This window comes from Herpailurus yagouaroundi, unplaced genomic scaffold (assembly GCF_014898765.1).
Source record: "Herpailurus yagouaroundi ecotype Mexico unplaced genomic scaffold, PumYag 189, whole genome shotgun sequence".
In the NCBI taxonomy this organism is placed as follows: domain Eukaryota; kingdom Metazoa; phylum Chordata; class Mammalia; order Carnivora; family Felidae; genus Herpailurus; species Herpailurus yagouaroundi.
In genome coordinates, this window is record NW_024412420.1 from 10779943 (window position 1) to 10798320 (window position 18378).

An 18378-nucleotide genomic window follows, 5' to 3' on the forward strand; every position below is an offset into this window, starting at 1 on the left:
CGCATCAAAAGTATGTTCCTGCAGATGGGGCTGACGGGGGGGGGGCCTGGTGAGTCGGTCGGCGGCGCGGGCCCCACCGAGGCCCCGCGGGCGCCCGAGCGCGGCGTGCGCCTGTCGCTGCCGCGGGCCAGCAGCCTGAACGAGAACGTGGACCACAGCGCCCTGCTCAAGCTGGGCACCAGCGTGTCGGAGCGCGTGAGCCGCTTCGACTCCAAGCCCGCGCCCTCGGCGCAGCCCGCGCCGCCGCCGCACCCGCCGTCCCGGCTGCAGGAGACGCGGAAGCTGTTCGAACGGAGCGTCCCGGCGGCCGCGGGCGGCGACAAGGAGGCCGTGGCGCGGCGGCTGCTGAGGCAGGAGCGCGCCGGCCTGCAGGACCGGAAGCTGGACGTCGTGGTGCGCTTCAACGGCAGCACCGAGGCGCTGGACAAGCTGGACGCCGACGCCGTGTCGCCGACGGTCAGCCAGCTCAGCGCCGTTTTCGAGAAGGCCGACTCGAGGACCGGCCTCCACCGTGGGCCCGGGCTCCCCAGGGCCGCGGCCGCCGGGGTTCCCCAGGTCAACTCGAAGCTGGTCAGTAAGCGGTCCCGGGTGTTCCAGCAGCCGCCGCCGCCGCCGCCGCCCGCCCCGTCGGGGGATGCACCGGCCGAGAAGGAACGCGGCCCTGGAGGGCAGCAGCCTCCGCAGCACCGAGTGGCCCCTGCCCGGCCGCCCCCCAAGCCCCGGGAGGTGCGCAAGATTAAGCCCGTGGAGGTGGAGGAGAGCGGGGAGTCGGAGGCCGAGGCGGCGCCCGGGGAGGTGATTCAGGCGGAGGTGACGGTCCACGCGGCCCTGGAGAATGGCAGCACCTTGGCAACCACAGCCAGCCCCGCGCCCGAGGAGCAGAAGAAGGCCCAGGCGGCCCCGGAGGAGGCCACGGCGACCGTGGCTGCGCCTGAAAGAGGGGTGGGCAACGGCCGGGCCCCGGACGTGGCCCCCGAGGAGGCGGATGAGTCCAAGAAGGAGGACTTCTCGGAGGCAGACTTGGTGGACGTGAGCGCCTACAGTGGGCTGGGGGAGGACTCTGGGGGCAGTGCCCTGGAGGAGGACGACGAAGACGACGAGGAGGATGGGGAGCCCCCTTACGAGCCCGAGTCGGGGTGCGTGGAGATCCCGGGGCTCTCGGAAGAAGAGGACCCGGCCCCGAGCCGGAAGATCCATTTCAGCACGGCGCCCATCCAAGTAAGTGAGCCCCCCTCCCGCCCCCGCGCCGCCCCTGCCACGTGCACGCCGTCGCCCCCGCCTCGCCAAGCCGGGTTTGGCAGGCTGAGTCAGCCCCTGCCACCCAGCCCCCTTCCCAGAAGTTACCACCCTGAGGGGGGCGTGGGGGAGTTCCAGCTGTTTGTCAGAGGGGCACGATTTTCAGGCCTGAGACAGGGCGGCCTGCCCCGACCTGCCCTCGGGTTCCTCTGCCTGCTACCTCGCCCAGGCTCCGCCGCACCCGCATCCTGGGACACCTGCTTTCCCTTCCTCTCTCCCAGACGCGCTTCCTCCGGAGGCTGCCTGAGGCTGGGACTTGGGTGGTGGGGAGGTGTGCGTCTGTGTGTGTGTCCTCAGGAGACCCTCCCCACTTCGGTCCTTACTCCACTCTGGGCGGGAGAGGTGGGGGGAGCTTAGAAACACCCCCCCCCCCCCCACTTTTCCCCTATAGAGGAGGGAGGAGCCAAGAACTTCCTAAAACGAAGGTGTAGGGGACCGCAGCCCTTCATCCTGTCTGTAGCCCCCACCCCAAGTTTGCAGAAGTGAAAGAGGGAAGCAGGTCTATGAGGGTGAGCTGGGCCGGGCCCACGTGACTGGGGGTGGGGGGAAAGGCCTGGCGCTGGGGCCCTGTTTCCTGGGGTCGGTGCTGGGCCATCTGGGGAGGTGGAGGTGTTGGGTTCCACAGGGAGCAGGCACCTTGCCTGGCCCATGAGGGGGCTGGGCCTTGGACTGGGCACGAAGAGAGGGCGTGGGGCTGGGAAAGCCCCCAGGATGCCTGGCAGCTGCCCACATGCCTTTGCTCTTGGCTGCTCAGTAGGACAGACTCTCATGGCCTTGGCAAACTCCCAGTGCTCTTGCCACATTCTCTGGGTGCCCTAAAAGAGAGATGGGGGCTGCCCTTTTTGGGGGTCTCAGTCTCCCCCCCCCCCCACTTCCCCACCATCGCTCTTGGTGATTGGTTTGTGGCTTGTGCCAGTGCCCTGAGCTCCTCAGAACAGTGCTGACGGGGTCTGGGTAGGGGGACATCCCTGGGAAGAATTAAGAGTCCCAGGTCACCACCCCCTCTTCCTGCCACCCTCCAATCTTGGCTAGCACATCCAGTCTAGATGGCCCTTTCTCACCACCCCAGGCTCAGCTGTGCCCAGCACCAGGTCTGCTGCAGGGGGGTGTCCGGGGCCCTGGACTCTCCTAGGCCTGGACCCTGCCTTTACCCCTCCCCTGCCAAACCCTCATCTGTTTGTTTGAAGTTTCCATAACTGCTCTTGGACACTGAAGCTGCCCAGGTTTCCTCCCACCCCTCCTATCGACGGCTGCCCCTCTCCCACCTCCCTGCTCCCACCCCAGCGGAGGCCTGAAAGGTGCCACTCCAGCCACGCCATCCCTCCCCCATCTGGGGCTGCGACCTTACGTGTCCTTTCCCAGCCCTCCCCCTCCTGAGGGCGACAGGATCCTGGATGGTCTGGAAGGAAGATTATGGTGTTTCTTGGGACCCGAGGAGGAGGTGGGGACCACGGAGGGAGTCAGGACCCTCCCATCCCCAACCAGTTCTCTGAGTGGCCTGATCCCTTCAGAGGTGGAGTTTGGTTTTTCAGTCCTGGGCCTCTGACTGTCTATATTTGACACCTTACCCTGATTTTTGGGTAAAAAATAGCGCATGATTTGGAGCAGTGTTTCCCGACTCCCTGGTGACCGTCGCTCGCAGGAGTGTGGGAGCCAGTGGTCTGTGGTGCCGCCGTGGTATGTGTGACTTTTGACCTTGCTGGGGATTTCCTCCTCCCCACCCTGGGCAGTGGGTCCCTGTTTTTCCCCTTTCCCTGCCCCCATTCTGCATTGACACTGATTGGAGGGTCTTGTGTCCTACCGATGACCCGGTTGTTGCCTCTACGGAGGCTTCTGCTGAGGACAGAGAGCCCGATTCCACATGGTCAGTTGGGGGCGGGGGACTGGGCCTTCTGATAGGCTCGGCACATCGTGGTGGGCAATGTGCGGGGTGGCCTGGGGCCTGGGGTGAGGGTCAAGGGACTCGTGCAAAAGTGGGCCAAAGCCGATTTGCGAGGCCCGGGGGCATGAGTGCAACGGGGACGAAGTCACAGGTGACCCACCTGCCAGGGCCCATCGGGTGGAGTCTCATCCTGCCCGGCGACTGGCCAACCCGAGTGACCTTAGCGGCAGACCTGGCATCTTATTCTGTCTGCAGACTGGGTGGCCCCTCCCTCCAGGGGGCTTGGAGGCCAGCGGCCAGATGTCAGGGGGCCACTGCACAATTGACGATGAGCTTTAAGGGCCTAAGCTCGAGTTTCTCTGATGCAGCGAAATCGAGGGGAGTGAGTTAAGTGACCACATAGGCCCCTCCCAGCTGCACTTCTAATCCTATGAAACCCCACCGTGGGAGCGAGGCTCCGGTGGGGAGTGGAGGATGACACCGAGCGAGCCCGAACAAAGGCTGGGACACAAGTCTACTGCCCGCCAGGGTGCCCCTGGGCCTGCTCCTGGAGGAGAGAGGGCCCCGGCAGGGGCCTCGGGGGACACGGTGCTCCACTCCAGCTGCTCAGGCCTCAGGCCCAGCCGTCGGATAGAGCTGCTCCCACCCTTCCTCGCCCCCGCTTAGCTCCAAGTGGTGCCAACCTGTCGCTGCAGGCAATGAAGCATGAACGCGTCATGGTACCCCAAATGGTGCTCATTAACCTCCCACTGGGGGTACCCCCGCCTGGACCCAGAATTAGGCACTCCCACAGAGCCCCTGCCCTAGCTTCTCTGTTCCCTGGGGGAGGGTCGGAATTCTCCTTCTCACAGAGAGCCACAGGAAGGAGACAGCAGAGGGTACAGGGGCCGACAAGGTAGGGCTGGCCTTGGGGCCTCCCTGTAGGCTGGGCTCACTGTGGACCACATCAGAGAGGCTGCTGCCTGCCCGGGCTCCTTGCTGTCACCAGAGCCCCGAGCCTCTGGCCTGGGCCTCCTAGTGCACTGGGGATAAGGGGCACGCCTCAGAGCTGCTTCTCTGGAGGGAAACTGAGGCCTGGCGTTCTTCCCCCCACCCTTCCCACCTCCCGTCACCTGAGGGGCACCTCAAGTAGAGTGCTGCCCTTTCTCCATGGGGCTGGGGTGATCCTGCCTGCCTCCCTCCCCCACCCCAGCCTCAACTTCAAGTTCAGGTCAGCTGGGGCCTGGGGTCCTGGGTGCCTCTCTGTCCCATTCTCTCCTCCTCCCTCCCCTCTCCCTGCGTCTCACACCCGCTCCCCCCTCTCTCCCCATCTGGCAGCCTCCCGGATCTTCTCCATTCTTACTCCCCTCCTCCGCTTCCCCTCTGCTCCTGCTCAGCCTGTTCTTTCGACTCTCCCGGACTCTCCTGCCGCCGTCTGTGTCTGCCCTTGTCTGGCTCTCTGGGTCCTCCTCTGTCTCTTTCTGCCCCAGTCTGTTAGTCTGCCTCTGACCTGGACTCCTGGCCTCCTGAGTCTGACGGTTTCTCCAGGGTTGCCCTTCCTTTCCTTCCACAGCAGCCATGCTCATGCCCAGCTGGGGCTGCAGGAGAGAGTGACGGTGTGGATGGGGCGACGACGTCCCTTTGTCTCTCGCCCCGTGGACTCAAGCGCTAGCAGGCCCTTCCCTCCGAGCTGGGGTCATCTTGGGGCTGGGGGAGGCCTGGAGCAGGCCAACGGGTGGCCTCAGCTGGCCCTGGCGGCCTCTCCGCACCAGCTCTGCCCTTGCCCTCTGACGAGCGGCCCCTCTGCAGGTGTTCAGTACCTACTCCAACGAGGACTACGACCGGCGCAACGAGGATGTGGATCCCATGGCCGCCTCCGCTGAGTACGAGCTAGAGAAGCGGGTAGAGAGGCTGGAGCTGTTCCCTGTGGAGCTGGAGAAGGGTGAGACACGGCCGCGGAGTGGGGGTGGGGGGGTCTCTCCTCTGGCGCCAGCTCTGCCCTGGGCCCTGGCGTGGGGTGGGGGTGGGGGGGGCCTCCTCGGGGACTTTGGTGTCGCCCCTGCCAGCGCCCCCAGCCACACGGACTCCATTGCGGCCGGAGCTCCCACCACCGACCCTGTCCTGCCCCACCCTGTGCTCACTCAGCCCAGCTGCCAGGTCCCGGGGGGGGGGGGGGGGGCACTGGGGGCTGGGCTCTGGGTTCTGTGTGGGCCTCGCGCTGAAGGGAGGCCAGCACTGATGGGACACTCCCAGCCAACTGTGTCCTCACAGGCTGTCATGGGTGCCGGGCAGGGATGGGAGGGGCCGCCGTAACAGCATGTAGACTCAGGTCAGTGGGGTCCCCGAGGAAGGAATGCTTGCATTGAGCTCTGAAGGTGGAGGTGGGGGGGGGGGGGGGGGGGGGGGGGGCGGGGGGTGGAACTCAGGAGAGCTTGCGGGAAAGAGAAAAGAGAGACTCGGCTAGATTTTGATCACGAGGGCAAGGGGGGGTATGTGGGGCCTCGTAGACCACGTGGAGGACGGGTGGTCCCCGTGGATGGCCCGGGAAACCGTGGCAGGGCATGGGAAGGGTATTTTAGAAAGACCACCGCAGGCTGTGCTGTGGGGAGAAGGGTCGTGAGTGGATGGGGAGAGACCACAGTGGTGTGGACCGGACGATGGCTGTGTGGGAAGTGAGTGAACTGGAGAGATCCTTGCGAGGCAGAATCTGCAGGATCTGGAGGTTATTTGGCTCGGGCTGAGGCCGTGAGGGGGGAGGGAGGAATCCAGGTGACTCCCAGGCCCCAGGAGGGAGTGGCAGACGGGAAGAGCCTGTTTGTGGGGGAAGATAAGAGTTTGGATGTCAGAGGCCCATGAGACAGGAGGGGGGGCAGCTGCGGAGAGCAAAGCGGGAAATCCCCAGTCATTGAGGCTGTGAGTGTGGGTGAGTCTATGTAGAGGAGACCAACACCATCGTGGCCACCCCCACGCCATCCCATCCCTCTGCACCCCTCATCTGCGTGCAGAATTGTCTCTGGCCAACCCCCCGGGCCACCCTCGGCCTGCCCTGCTGCCCAGTGGTTCTTGGGGGTGGAGAGCACAGAGCAGGAGTGACCCACGAGCCTCCTGGTTGGCTTGACAAAGAGAGGGGAGAGAACGGTGTCCCTTCCCCAGTTGCGGACATCCCCTGCGTGCGGGGCCTGCTGCTCGAGGTCGGGCCGTGCCCTGGGGTGAGGTTGGAGATTGGGGTGGGGGGGACGTCTCTCTCTCTCTCTCTCTGTCCCCCTGCAAGCCCTGGCTGGAACGCCTCACCCCACCCCCACCTCCCAACACCAGCCTCTCACGACTTTTTGCTCCACAGACTCTGAGGGCCTGGGCATCAGCATCATCGGTATGGGGGCCGGGGCGGACATGGGCCTGGAGAAGCTGGGCATCTTCGTGAAGACCGTGACCGAGGGTGGTGCAGCCCATCGGGACGGCAGGTACCGCCTCCCCCTCCCCCACTGGCTGCCAGCCGCGGGGCGGGCCACTGTTTGTGTGGGGCTCAGGTATTCCTGGAGCCTTACTGTGCTAGCTGCTGGTCCAGGGGGTACAGCGCCGAACACAACTGATGGGACCCCTGCCCTCAAGGCACTTACATTCTTTGGAGGGGGGCTGCACGGAGGCATCGTACGTCCTGGCTTTCGGTGTGTGTTGGGCTGCGGTAGGGAGAGCACAGGCGTGGAGATTGTGTTCCTGGCGGAGACCTCTGAGCTTTTTGATTTTCACTTAGCAAATACCGAGTCTCTGGCTCTGTGGGCGGGGCTGGAGCCAGCCCTGGGGAGTCAGTGATGAGGGCCTTGCCCTCAAGAAGCATGTGGTATGTTGAGGCAGATGGGCATCCAAGTGGACGCACAGAAGCCACGGGAAAAGTAGCACAGGGGTGCCACGAAGGCATCAAAAGGAGGACTTGTTCTCTCTGGCTCGCAGGGAGGGCTTCCTGGAGGAAGTGATGTTGGAGCTGAGACCTGAAGGATGAGCAGGAGTTAGCCAGGCTGAGGGAGTAGAATGTGCAGCAGGTTCCAGGAAGGGGACTGAAAGCAGGCGGGTGTGGCGGGAGCATAGCAAGCAAGGGGGATCCAGGTGCATGGTGTGGCTAGAAAGACTGGTGGGCCGTGCCTGGAGGGGAGACGCTCCTTGTGTGCGTGCGTGTGCATGTATGCGCATAGGTGCTCTGCTTGGCGTCTGAGGCTGGAGGGGTCAGAAGGTTCAGGGAGGGCCTCCTGGAGCCCCAGGCAGCCCAGTGACCCCACTGTGGGCCCCTCCACTGTGTGTGTGTATCGCAGGGGGGAAGTGGGACGGGCTTTAGGGCGTCCCTGGGGTTGTCAGAAGTTGGAGGTTGATAATCAGGGGTGCCTTGTGGTGGTACCTCCAAACCCAGACCCCCTCAGTGTGACAGAGGTGAATGGGTGTCCCTGTGAGGGCCGGGTGACTTGGGGTCGTGTTGCTGGAGCTTGGGTTGCCTCATTCAGGGTGCTGCTGCCTGCTGTGGCCCTGGGGGCTCGGGGGGCAGACAAAAGGAAGGTGACAGCATCCGCCCTTTCCCTTACCCCCTCATTTGAATTTCCAGAGCCTTCCCTGTGGTCCTCCGTTGGTGGTGTGGGAAGTGTGTGCCCATGTTGAGTGTGGCCACACGTGGGGCGTGCGGGGGTGAGCTCTTCACAATAGGCCATTTCCTCCATTTCCGCATAGGAGGCCGGGGAGAAGGCCTGGAGCTTGCAGGGAGGTGGGAGTGGAGGAAGGAGGTGGCCAAGGGTCCCGCCAGTCCCTTCGTCCCCCTCGGCAGGCTGGGCCGGAGACCCCTGTCTCTCTCCTTGTGCCGAGAAGCAGGGCCCCTCGTGCCACACCGAGAACGTGGTGGGGGCTGTGTCCCCGTATGAGGGTGCCGTGAGCCTACGGGCCAGCACGTGAGCACTGCAGTTTGCTCCGCTATGTGGGTCTCGGGCATTTAGGAGCCACTCGGCAGACCCGGGTCTGTAGACGTGGACTTAGAAGCGGACCGTGTGTCACCTTTGCTTCGGGCCCCTGCTGGCGTCCGTGGTGGTAATGAACTCTGGATGCTCTACAGCCGCTCTGTCGGGTGTGACGGAGGAGGGACAGGGGTGTGATTGTCGCAGGACGTGTGCCTGCCACCACTCCTGGTCCTGCGTGCCCGTGTCTGCTTTGCCTGCCCGGGTCTCCCTGCCCGCTGGTGAGTCTGGGCGATACGGGATGCTCTGGCCTCATGCGTTTTATGCAAGTAGACAAAGTACCAGGGCCCAGCGGGGACTGAGCCTCGAGTTTCGGATGGGAGGGGGACCACCTCTACCTCAGCTCCGGTTCCCCGGTGACCCCCGCTGACCAGTGTGGCCTCTCCCAGGATCCAAGTGAATGATCTCCTTGTGGAGGTGGATGGCACGAGTCTGGTGGGAGTGACCCAGAGCTTTGCAGCCTCCGTGCTCCGGAACACCAAGGGTCGAGTGCGGTAAGGGCCCGGAGCAGGGGGGTGCTGGGTGGGAGGGGTGGGAGCGGACGGGAGGTTTGGCCCTCATCCCGGCACTCAGCCCACCTGGCCGTACCCAGGTAAGGTTCTGGGCAGCCCTCCTTATTTTTTTTTTTTTTTAATTAAAGTTTATTTTTATTTATTTTGAGAGCGAGAGAGCAAGCGGGGGAGGGACAGAGAGAAAGAATCCCAAGCAGGCTCTGCCCTGTCCGTGCAGAGCCCGACGTAGGGCTCGAACTCACGGACCCTGAGATCGTGACCTGAGCCGACTCCAAGAGTCAGATGATTAACCGACCGACCGAACCACTGGGCGGCTCACCACACAGAGGAGCTTTCGTGGCCTCCCTCCCCAAAGGAATTGCTGTGCCCGTATCCCTACCCTACGCCTGCCGTCCTCTCCCAAGCCCCTGAGTACTGCTGGCCACCAGCACAGGCTTCAAGGCCCATGGCCCACTGCACCTCCAAACTGGCCTCTTGGACTTATTCTTCCCCTGCGTGTCCGTGACTAACTCACCAAAGAACCAAGATGTGCAGAGAGAATGCCATCCAAATTGGAGTCTCCCCCACCGGGCACCTACCCCATCCTTCTCTCTCACCCACTGTGTAATCCTGGCCGACTCTCCTCCCCGGGCCTGTCGGTGAAGGGAGCTGGGCTAGGAGCTCCTTACGTCCCTCTCTGGCATAACATTCGGGGACCACTCCCTGCCCCCTCCAAGAGGGGCACTGCCCCCAGGAAAGGGTGGTGGACAGAAACAGGATGTGGGTGGCCACGGAGAGGAGGGGCTGGTGCCTGGAAGTTCCACTACTTCCTCTCCATCCCAATCTCCACTCACCATCGTCCCGCCCCTTCCTGAAGCTTGGGGGCTTGGAGCTCACACAAGGCACAGCCCCAGGGCAGGGGAGTGGGAAAGCCGGCTGCTGGGATGGGTCAGGGCCCCGATTTCTCCCCCCGGTGGTGGAGGAAGAGCCCCCTGCCCAGGCGGCTTCTGAACTCCTGTCCCCTGCAGCCCAGCAGGGGGTTTGGCTGACATCACCCCTCCCCCAAAACTGGCCGCGAGGGTTAGCGGGCCTTCTGCCTCTCTGGGGAAGGAAACCCAAGAAGGGCCCCCAGCTCCCCCATTCATTATTAACACTCCACGGCCTCTGGACTCAACCCTCTCATCTCACCTCCCTTGGGAGGGTCCGGGGGGGGGGGAGCGGAGGTGGTGCGCCAGCGGGGAGGATGGTGGCATCACCCAGTCGAAGACAGAAGCGAAGGCATGACGCTAGTGCCCCTGCAGATTTATGATTGGCCGGGAGCGGCCAGGCGAGCAGAGTGAGGTGGCCCAGCTAATTCAGCAGACCCTGGAACAGGAGCGATGGCAGCGGGAGATGATGGAGCAGAGATACGCCCAGTACGGGGAGGACGACGAGGAGGTAGGGACTGCTGGCCCGGCCGGTGGCATCATCGCCCCCTGGTGGCTGGATGGAGCATTGCAACCATCCTCTGACCCTGCTTTCCCAGGCCTTGTGAAGAAGGCGGGCGCACACCAGTCCCTATCCTATCCTGGGGGAGTCCCCAGACTGAGGGAGGACACGCAGACCCTTCCTTCAAAGAACACTTAGTCTTCTGGAAGGGGTCACACTTGCTGTCTTCAGAGACCCTTCCTGCTCCTACAAGGAAAACACAGTTCCTTCAAAGAGTCCCTACTCTGAGGGGAAGGCATACATAGCCTCTACCCTCAGGGGACCTAATCTAAGGAAGGAGATGGGGCTCCAGACCTCAGGGGACCCGTGGAGTGAAGGGAAAAGCACAGGCTGTTTCTTCAGGGGTCCCAGTCTTACAGGGGAACTACCTGGGCCTTCAGGGGACTCCCCAGGCTGCTGGGGGCAGACGCAAACCACACCCACTGGCGTAGCCCCAGTCTGATGGGGGAGGCACGAACCACACCCCTGGGTAGCCCCCCAGTCTGACTTGGGCAGACCGTTGCCAGTCTAAGCCCCGCTCATCAGGGCTGAGGGAGGCCGGGGTGGACAGGATGTGCAGTCGCCTCTCTCCCTTCGCAGACAGGAGAATATGCCACCGACGAGGATGAGGAGCTCAGCCCCACGTTCCCAGGGGGCGAGATGGCCATCGAGGTGTTCGAGCTGGCGGAAAACGAGGACGCCTTGTCCCCCGTGGACATGGAGCCCGAGAAGCTGGTGCACAAGTTTAAGGAGGTGGGAAGAGGAGGGGAGGGGCGGTCCCTGGGCTGGTGGCGGGCAAAGGCAGGCCATTATCTCTCCCAACAGCACGGCCAACTCCAGCCGGAGCTGAGCGTCTGCCTCTCTGCCCCCACAGCTCCAGATCAAGCACGCTGTGACTGAGGCAGAGATCCAGCAACTAAAAAGGAAGGTAAGAGCATGGCAGGGGGAGTGGGGTCACTCACCGAGATCTCTAGGGACGCCCACTCAGTGTGGACATCGAGACACCGGACTCGGGCTTCACGTGACCATATACGCAGGTGCGTCAGCCTGCATAGGTACACCCTCGACATCCGTCTGCCGAGACACAGAGGCACGACCCTCCCTCGGGAAGAGGGTCACAGGACGCGTGCATTCTTGCTGAGGGGCTGATGTTGGAGGCTGGCAAGCCAATTAGAGGCCCTGGTGGTGTCCTTGGGGGCGTGGTGACCAGGGCTGCCCAGAGTGCCGGCAGAGGGTATGGATAGGAAGGACGGGTTGGGGCTGCATCTCTGAGGTGGAGATGATGGGCCACACCCCATGCAGAGCATGAAAGCGAGTCAAAGGTCTGTTCGTGCTTTCAATCTGTAAAAGCCTCTAAGGCACCTTCTAAGTGCCCAGCACTCTTCCGGTCCCCGTGGTGCGCAGAAGCAGATTTGATGCCGTCCCTGGTACACAGTGACGTCTGTGTCCTTACCAACGGACACGGGGCTCTGTAGGAGGAGAGTACAGGGATGGCGAGCACCTAGAGCAGGGGAACCTGATCCAGCCCGAGTGTGTGTGGGGAGGGTGGGTGCGGGGGGCAGAGCTGTTAGAGGGAATCACAGGAGACTTCTCTGGGGAAGTGACACACTGAGCAGAGAGCCAACGAGTAAGCTAGGGGGAGATAATGGGGCAAGAGGGAGAGGAGGTGGGGGGGGGTGCATTCTAGGCAGAAGGAACGGCACTGGCAAGGGCCTTGTGGCAAGAGGGAACGTGGCAAGTCTGAGGATCTCCAAGAAGGCCCATGCGGCTGGGGTACGGACAGCAGGTGGCGTTTGCCACCAGCAAGGCTGGAGGGGGAGGCAGGGGCTTGAGGCTGAGCACTGGCGTGGCAGTGAGACTGCGGAAAGGAGGACTAGATTTGTGCGGGTGGGGTGACCGTGAGAAGCGGGAGACAAGGTGGCAGAGGAGCCGGGATTGTTCAGGAAGCCACTGAAGCAGGGACTGGTCAGCAGGGCCAGAGCTGCGGAGGGGACACAGGGCGATGGCGACCCTCACCGGCCCTGCTCTTTTACACCTACCCTCTTCCTGTGGCCCTGTGAGCTTGGCAAGGCAGGAAGCAGTCCCATTTCACAGATGGGAGGCCGGAGGCTTAAGACAGAAGTTGCCTATCCGCAGGTCACAGAGCTGGTCAGTGACTGACCCGGGCCTCTGGCCCGCGAGGCGCGTGCACGGCGCAGGGGCCCTGGTTGGGGGCTCTGAGGCTGAGCTCCTACCTCTCCCCACTCCGGGCTCTGGTTCTCAGGCTCGGCCAAGGAGAGTTAGTACTTGGGGGGCAGCGGGCTTCACACCTGCAGGCGTCCTCCAGAGACTGGCCCTGGGGCCAGGATGGGGGCACTCCTCGGCTGCCTCTGGCCCGCACCAATCCATGGCTGCTCCTTCCTCAGCTACAGAGCCTGGAGCAGGAGAAGGGGCGGTGGCGGGTGGAGAAGGCCCAGCTGGAGCAGAGCGTGGAGGAGAACAAGGAGCGCATGGAGAAGCTGGAGGGCTACTGGGGGGAGGCCCAGAGCCTGTGCCAGGCTGTGGACGAGCACCTGCGGGAGACCCAGGCCCAGTACCAGGCCCTGGAGCGCAAGTACAGCAAGGCCAAACGCCTCATCAAAGACTACCAGCAGAAGTACGTGGCCGGGCACTAGGAGCAGGGGGTGGGGGTGGGGGGCGGGTCCTGGCCCAGGGTGGACTGAGAGAGGCCTCTGGTGGTAGAACTTCCCCACCGCCACCTGAGTAGAGAGGCAAAGAGCACAGAAGTTGGAGGGCGCCCTGGTGAGGGTGCCTGAGCCCAGGATGACTGGCCACCGGGGCCAGCACAGGCCCCAGAAGCTTTGGAAAGACCTGGGGCCTCCCCACCTAAGAACAGGGGGAGAGAGAGAGAGAGAGAGAGAGAGAGCGAGAGAGAGAGAGAGAGCTGCTCAGGTGGGGCTAAGGACAGGGCTGAGGGCCCTGAGACTCCTTGGATGGCAGTCAGACCACACACCCTCACCCATGGGCTGCCCCCTGCTGACCCCTAGGGAGATCGAGTTCCTGAAAAAGGAGACCGCACAGCGCCGGGTTCTGGAAGAGTCAGAGCTGGCTAGGAAGGAGGAAATGGACAAGCTCCTGGACAAGGTAGGCCCAGGGGTGCGCTGGGGGAGGGGACAGCAGGTAGACCCCTCCTCTCAGGCTCCCTGTGGATCCTGGAGGGAGACAGAGAGAGTCGTGTTGCTGGCTTGGGGTCCTGCCACCACCAGGGTGGGCAGAGGGGCAGGGCCTGTGCCTGGTCTCAGGCCTGACCCCTCTCCCTTTTGTTTGCCAGATCTCAGAACTGGAAGGGAACCTGCAATCACTGAGGAATTCCAACTCTACTTAACAGGAATCACTCCTTGACGGGACAATAATTAATCCCCTCCCATTGTCCTCCCTCCCCTGTCCTCAATACTTCACCCCGCCCCCTACCAGCCTGGGGACAGGTGCCCCGACTCCCCCACCCTCCGCCCCACCTCCCCCAGCTTCAGGGACCAGAGGGCCTGGGCAGACAGAGGTGGCTGGAAGAACGGCCTCTTGCTCGCCCTGCGGGGCTGAGGCATGGAGGCCCAGGGATGCCGAGGGTTTGGCCTGGGTGGTGGATGGACACAAGGACCTGCAGACCATACTGCCAGACTTTACAACCTCCAGCCTTTGTCTCTGGACTGGAATGGGGCTGGGGGCTCTCCCAGCATCTCACCACCTGGAGGCTGCTCCCTGCCCACGGGGCTCCTACATGGCCCCTGGGCCTCTTGACTTGAGATTCTACCTTCTTGGCCCCTTTCCCCATCCCCCATCATTGTGCTGTCTCTGTTGCATTCTGACCCTCCTGCTGGGAGGGGTTGCCTCCACGCCTCCTCCTCCCATCCTGGTCCCTCCTCCCAAGAGGGACAGAGTCCACCCTGGAGCCTGGAGGCTGGGACTGGCCCTGCACTGATTTCTCATGCATCCTTCGGGAAAAGGGGAGAGTCCAGGACACCTGGTCCCCAGCTCCCCCTTCCCTGGGGCAGCAGCCCTCAATTTTTCCTTGTGCCTCCCGACCCCCAGGTGCCAAATAGCCATAACCTCCTCCTGGAACTGTTCTGTGGCCTCTCTGGGCTCCGAGTTTCCTGGCCGAGCCTGGGAATACCAGGGAGGAGAGGTCAGCTTAGGGGGCCTGGCTGCAGCTTAGGCAAGGCGAACATTTCCCACCCACCCACTGGAGAGCCAGGCCCTGCCCTGCCCAGGGCCACACCTGGAAGCCTTGTACTAACATCGCAAATTCCGCCTCGCTCCACCCACGCCCACAGTTTTCCAATGTTTTGACCGGAGGGCAAAATTTTACTACTAATCTTTTTGGAGACCAGGGCTGCCCTGCTGGCAGCCTGCTTTCTAAGTGAAATCCACTCCGTTTCCCCACTCTAACCCCAAATTGGGGATTGGACCAAGGGAGGTGAGACCCACCCCCGCCCCCACCCCCAGGTCCCCTCCTCTTTTCAGGATCCACCTCTCATTCTGCCTCTTCCTCATGCCCCTGCCCCAGACTGGATTTTTGTTCATTTTTTAAAAACAGACAACCCCCATCACATCCGTTTGGGCTTCTCGACCCCTGTAAATAGACCACGCCATCGATCAGTATTCCTCGCCCCCCCACCCCCACCCCTTGCCCCCAAGACGTGCCCCTACCCCCTGAAAGACCTGGCTGTCTCAGTGCCCAGACCTACGCACTTCTCCTTCGCCCCGGCAGATGGAGTGGGCGGGGCCGCGGGGCGCTTCCGGTTTCTCCAACCGGCACCGCCCCCGCCCCGCCCCCCCGCAGGACTGCGTCTCTGTATATAATATATATATGTATGTATTGTTCCCGGTTTTGTACGGACCATGCCCTCTGTCAAGTCGCCCCCATAAAAGCAGCCCCCAGAGCCTCGCTGACTGGTATCTTGTTTCGTGGGGGAGGGACAGGGTTGTCGGTCTGTGCCCCGTGGTCCCCTCCTACCCGTGCTGCCTCTGACCGTGAGGCTCCTTCTACAGAGATCCCATATATTCCCGCTTCCAGCAAATTCCTTGTCACCATTTCCTCCATCAGCACCCATACATTTTTGCCCATTTCTCCTGGTCAGGCCTGGGCTTTCCAGAGAGTTCCTTAGGCCTATTGCATTTCCTCTTTTTAGGAGCCTTCTGAGTTCAGAGAATGGGTTAGATATGATATGGTCAGGCGAGGCGCAGGTCCCTCCCCTGAGAAGTCTAACCTGCTGGGGATACCCAGTCTCTACTCTCACAAGGCACCTTACCTGAGGTACCTGAAGGATCAAAGGTTTCCTAGAGGTGGGAGGGGACACGGCAGAGCAGTTTTGTCCCCCGGGTGCTAGAAAATTTAAGTCGTTCTAGCCCCCAGCTCTGTGCCAGCATGTCTGATTGCTATAGAATGGGTCTGGCAGTCCAGATACCAGGGTTCCAGGACGAGATTTGGTGAAGTCCCAGAGAGTGGAGAGAGCAGGGGGGAGTAGGGCTAAGGCTGGGGCAGTCCCCAACACCAGCCTTAGCCTTCCTGTGGGCGCTGGTGCGTGTATATGTGAGAGAACAGAAGCGCGAGGCACTTGTGCTCAGTGGCCTGGCCCCCAAGGGGATGCTCATCTTCCCCTTTGCCTGAAGGAATGAAGTCCCAACATCAGGGCCCTTTAAGGTCACTTTGATGGGTCCCTGACAACACCCAAGATGACTGACCTCTACCAGAACCCCTGGTGGCAGTCAGCACCTGAGGCAGGCACTCCCTTGCGGAGGGTTTTGTCACACAAGTCTCATGTCAAGCCAAATTCTGGCTTTCCACTCCTTCCTCTCAAAAATCCTAGTTCTCTTCAGGACCATAGAGCACCCATCCAGCCTGCCACCCACCTGGAGGGTACTTAGAAACCTAGGGATGGTGACCATGCCTCTCAAGTCGTCTTCTCCAGGTGGATCATCCTTGAAGGACCCTTAGAATACTTCTGGGAAGAAAGATCCAGGTGCCCAACCAAATCCCAAGATCAGAGACCACCAGACCACAAGGCCACAGGTCATGGCTCCAGAGATAGAGGTCACTGAGGCCCTGCTCAGGGAACCTAGCCAAGAAATCCCAAGAAGTGAAGTGGCCGGACCAACACGGGTGGGAAGGCAGACATGGGGTTGTGACACCTTCTGCTGGTCTGACTGGGGCTACGTGTATATGGTGGGCCCCCGGTGCCCCCATCTGTCCTGTGCATTGTGTGAGGGTCCTGCACACTGCATGTTCCAAAAGGTGGGCCAAGTGGTTCCCCATGTCTAAGCCTTGAGTGTGTCGTATGGCTGGGGGTGTTATGTGTGGCTTTGCTTTGAGTCTCCCAGCCCTAAGGCGTGACATGACCATGACGTCTGTCCATGTTTGGGGCCATGTCAAGTGGCTATGGGCAGGCCTGTGTGAGGCTTGTTACCACGGCCCTGCTCTATCGCCTGCTTGAGCCGGATGCCACAACCCCAGCACTTGCCATAGTGGAGGGAAATCAAACGAAGGGCGTTTTCTGAACTCCCAGAAGCTTAGGCATCACTAGAAACAGGGCTCCTTCCAGGTCCTATGGCCTAGCAGACACCCTCTCCCACAGGACCCGCACCCCTCAACACTGGTGTTCCACACCCATGATGTCCCCACTCCCTACAGGGCCTATGTCATCAGCCCCTCGCTCCACCCTATCACCCAGACCTCACCAGATGCCTGCAAATCGTGTCCTCTTGAAAGATCCCAGACTCAGCCCTGTAGGGTGTCACCCAGAGTCCCCGGCCCCCTCCTCCGCTCCCCACAGTCTAGCCAGCACTCCATGTCTGCCAGCAGATTCCAAAGACAGACCCAGAGATCCCTAAAATGCCCACAGATTTCCTAGGACAACTTCAGCCTTAAGGCTTATTAATTCTGTCCTCACCCACAACCCTCGGGCTCAACATGCCATTTCCCACAGCCCCTCAGAGACCTGTGACTACAGATACTCCAGCCGGCCATTGGAGAACTCTATCCCTACAGGCTGCACAGCTCCCCCTTGAGCTCCGGACCCCCTATTTGCTCTGGAAGAAGCCACTTTCATTCTTCAAAGTCTCTGTTTCCCCCCTCTTAAAACGGGGGTAATAGAAACAACTACCTCATGGGTTTATTGTAAGGGTGACATTAACTATCAGGGAAAAACGTGCTTAGTACAGCGCCCGGCTCCTACGCCATCACAGTACGGTAGCTAGTTGTTGACTATTACACTATTCACTGAACTTTCCGCCCCCCGCGCCGCCGCCCCCCGGGGCTGGCCTGCCACCAACTCCAGCTCACTGCTCCAAGTGTGATCTCATCCCTGCCCCCACCCCCCACCCCCGACTCCAGGACTCCAACCTCAAGCCAGGCCTCCTTCTCTTTCAGTGGCCAGTGGTCCCCCAAATCTGGCCAATTTCTTTCATTCTCTATCCCGAACAGTTCTCAGCTTGACCTGTGATCTTCAGGCCTCCCGCCCTGCCCTCTCGGCCTCACCAGGGCTCTCCCTGCCTCCAGCTGGCTTCTCCAATCCACTCTGCACAGGGGAACCAAAGAGTGCTTCCTAAGAGGCAAATCTGAGCCCCTCATTCCTCTGCTACTGCCCCCCCCCCACATGGCTCCCTGTTTAAACTGCAAGCACTCCCTCTGCACCTTTGCAGCCTCACTCCTCTTCCTTTTTTAGCCTGCCACCCCCTAGCCCCACTAGCACTGCTACCCTGTGCTGCCCGGCAGGGGTAGCCAACACAACACCTCCACCTGGAAGCCTGCCGGATCGCCACCACCTCCACCCTCACCCACCCCCAGGCCTGGCCTGCGTCCTCCAGTGCGCACTCGTGGCGCTGAAGTGTCCTCTATGAACCGAGGCTCACGGCACCCGGGCTCGTCTGTCCCCCTGACAACGCCGCGAGCCCCGACGGGCGGGGGCCCTGGTGGTTCCGTTCCCCTCGGTGCCCTCAGGCCTTGGCGCCCAAAGTTGCTAGGTGGACGTCGGTTGAATGGATGAATCGGGAGCCCTCACAGACCTCGCCGAGGAGGCGGAAGCCCCGTGGGTCTAGAGGCGGGGCCGCTCTCCCACCCGCCCCCCACCCTCCCCGCCGGACTTCCGAGGCCCCACGAGTAGCTGCAACTCGGAATCCCCTCGCCCGACCACCGCGCGGGGCCTCCGCCTCCCTCCCGTCCTGCCGCCTCCGCCCCCTCTCGCTCCCTCCCTCCCTCCCTCCCTCCTGCTCTTTGTCTCCGGGCGCCCGCCTCCCCGCCACG

The 18378-nt window shown here is 62.3% G+C and overlaps 1 protein-coding gene across 1 annotated transcript; it reads left to right on the forward strand.

The window, feature by feature from the left end:
- Positions 1–15024, forward strand: PPP1R9B (protein phosphatase 1 regulatory subunit 9B; the record flags this gene model as incomplete). Its single annotated transcript, XM_040497888.1, has 10 exons — positions 1–1218; positions 4967–5099; positions 6498–6618; positions 8535–8639; positions 9938–10073; positions 10704–10856; positions 10978–11031; positions 12509–12738; positions 13130–13226; positions 13414–15024. Coding segments are annotated over 10 exons (2301 nt in total), but the record flags the coding sequence as incomplete, so codon positions are not given.
- Positions 15025–18378: the final 3354 nt, after the last annotated feature.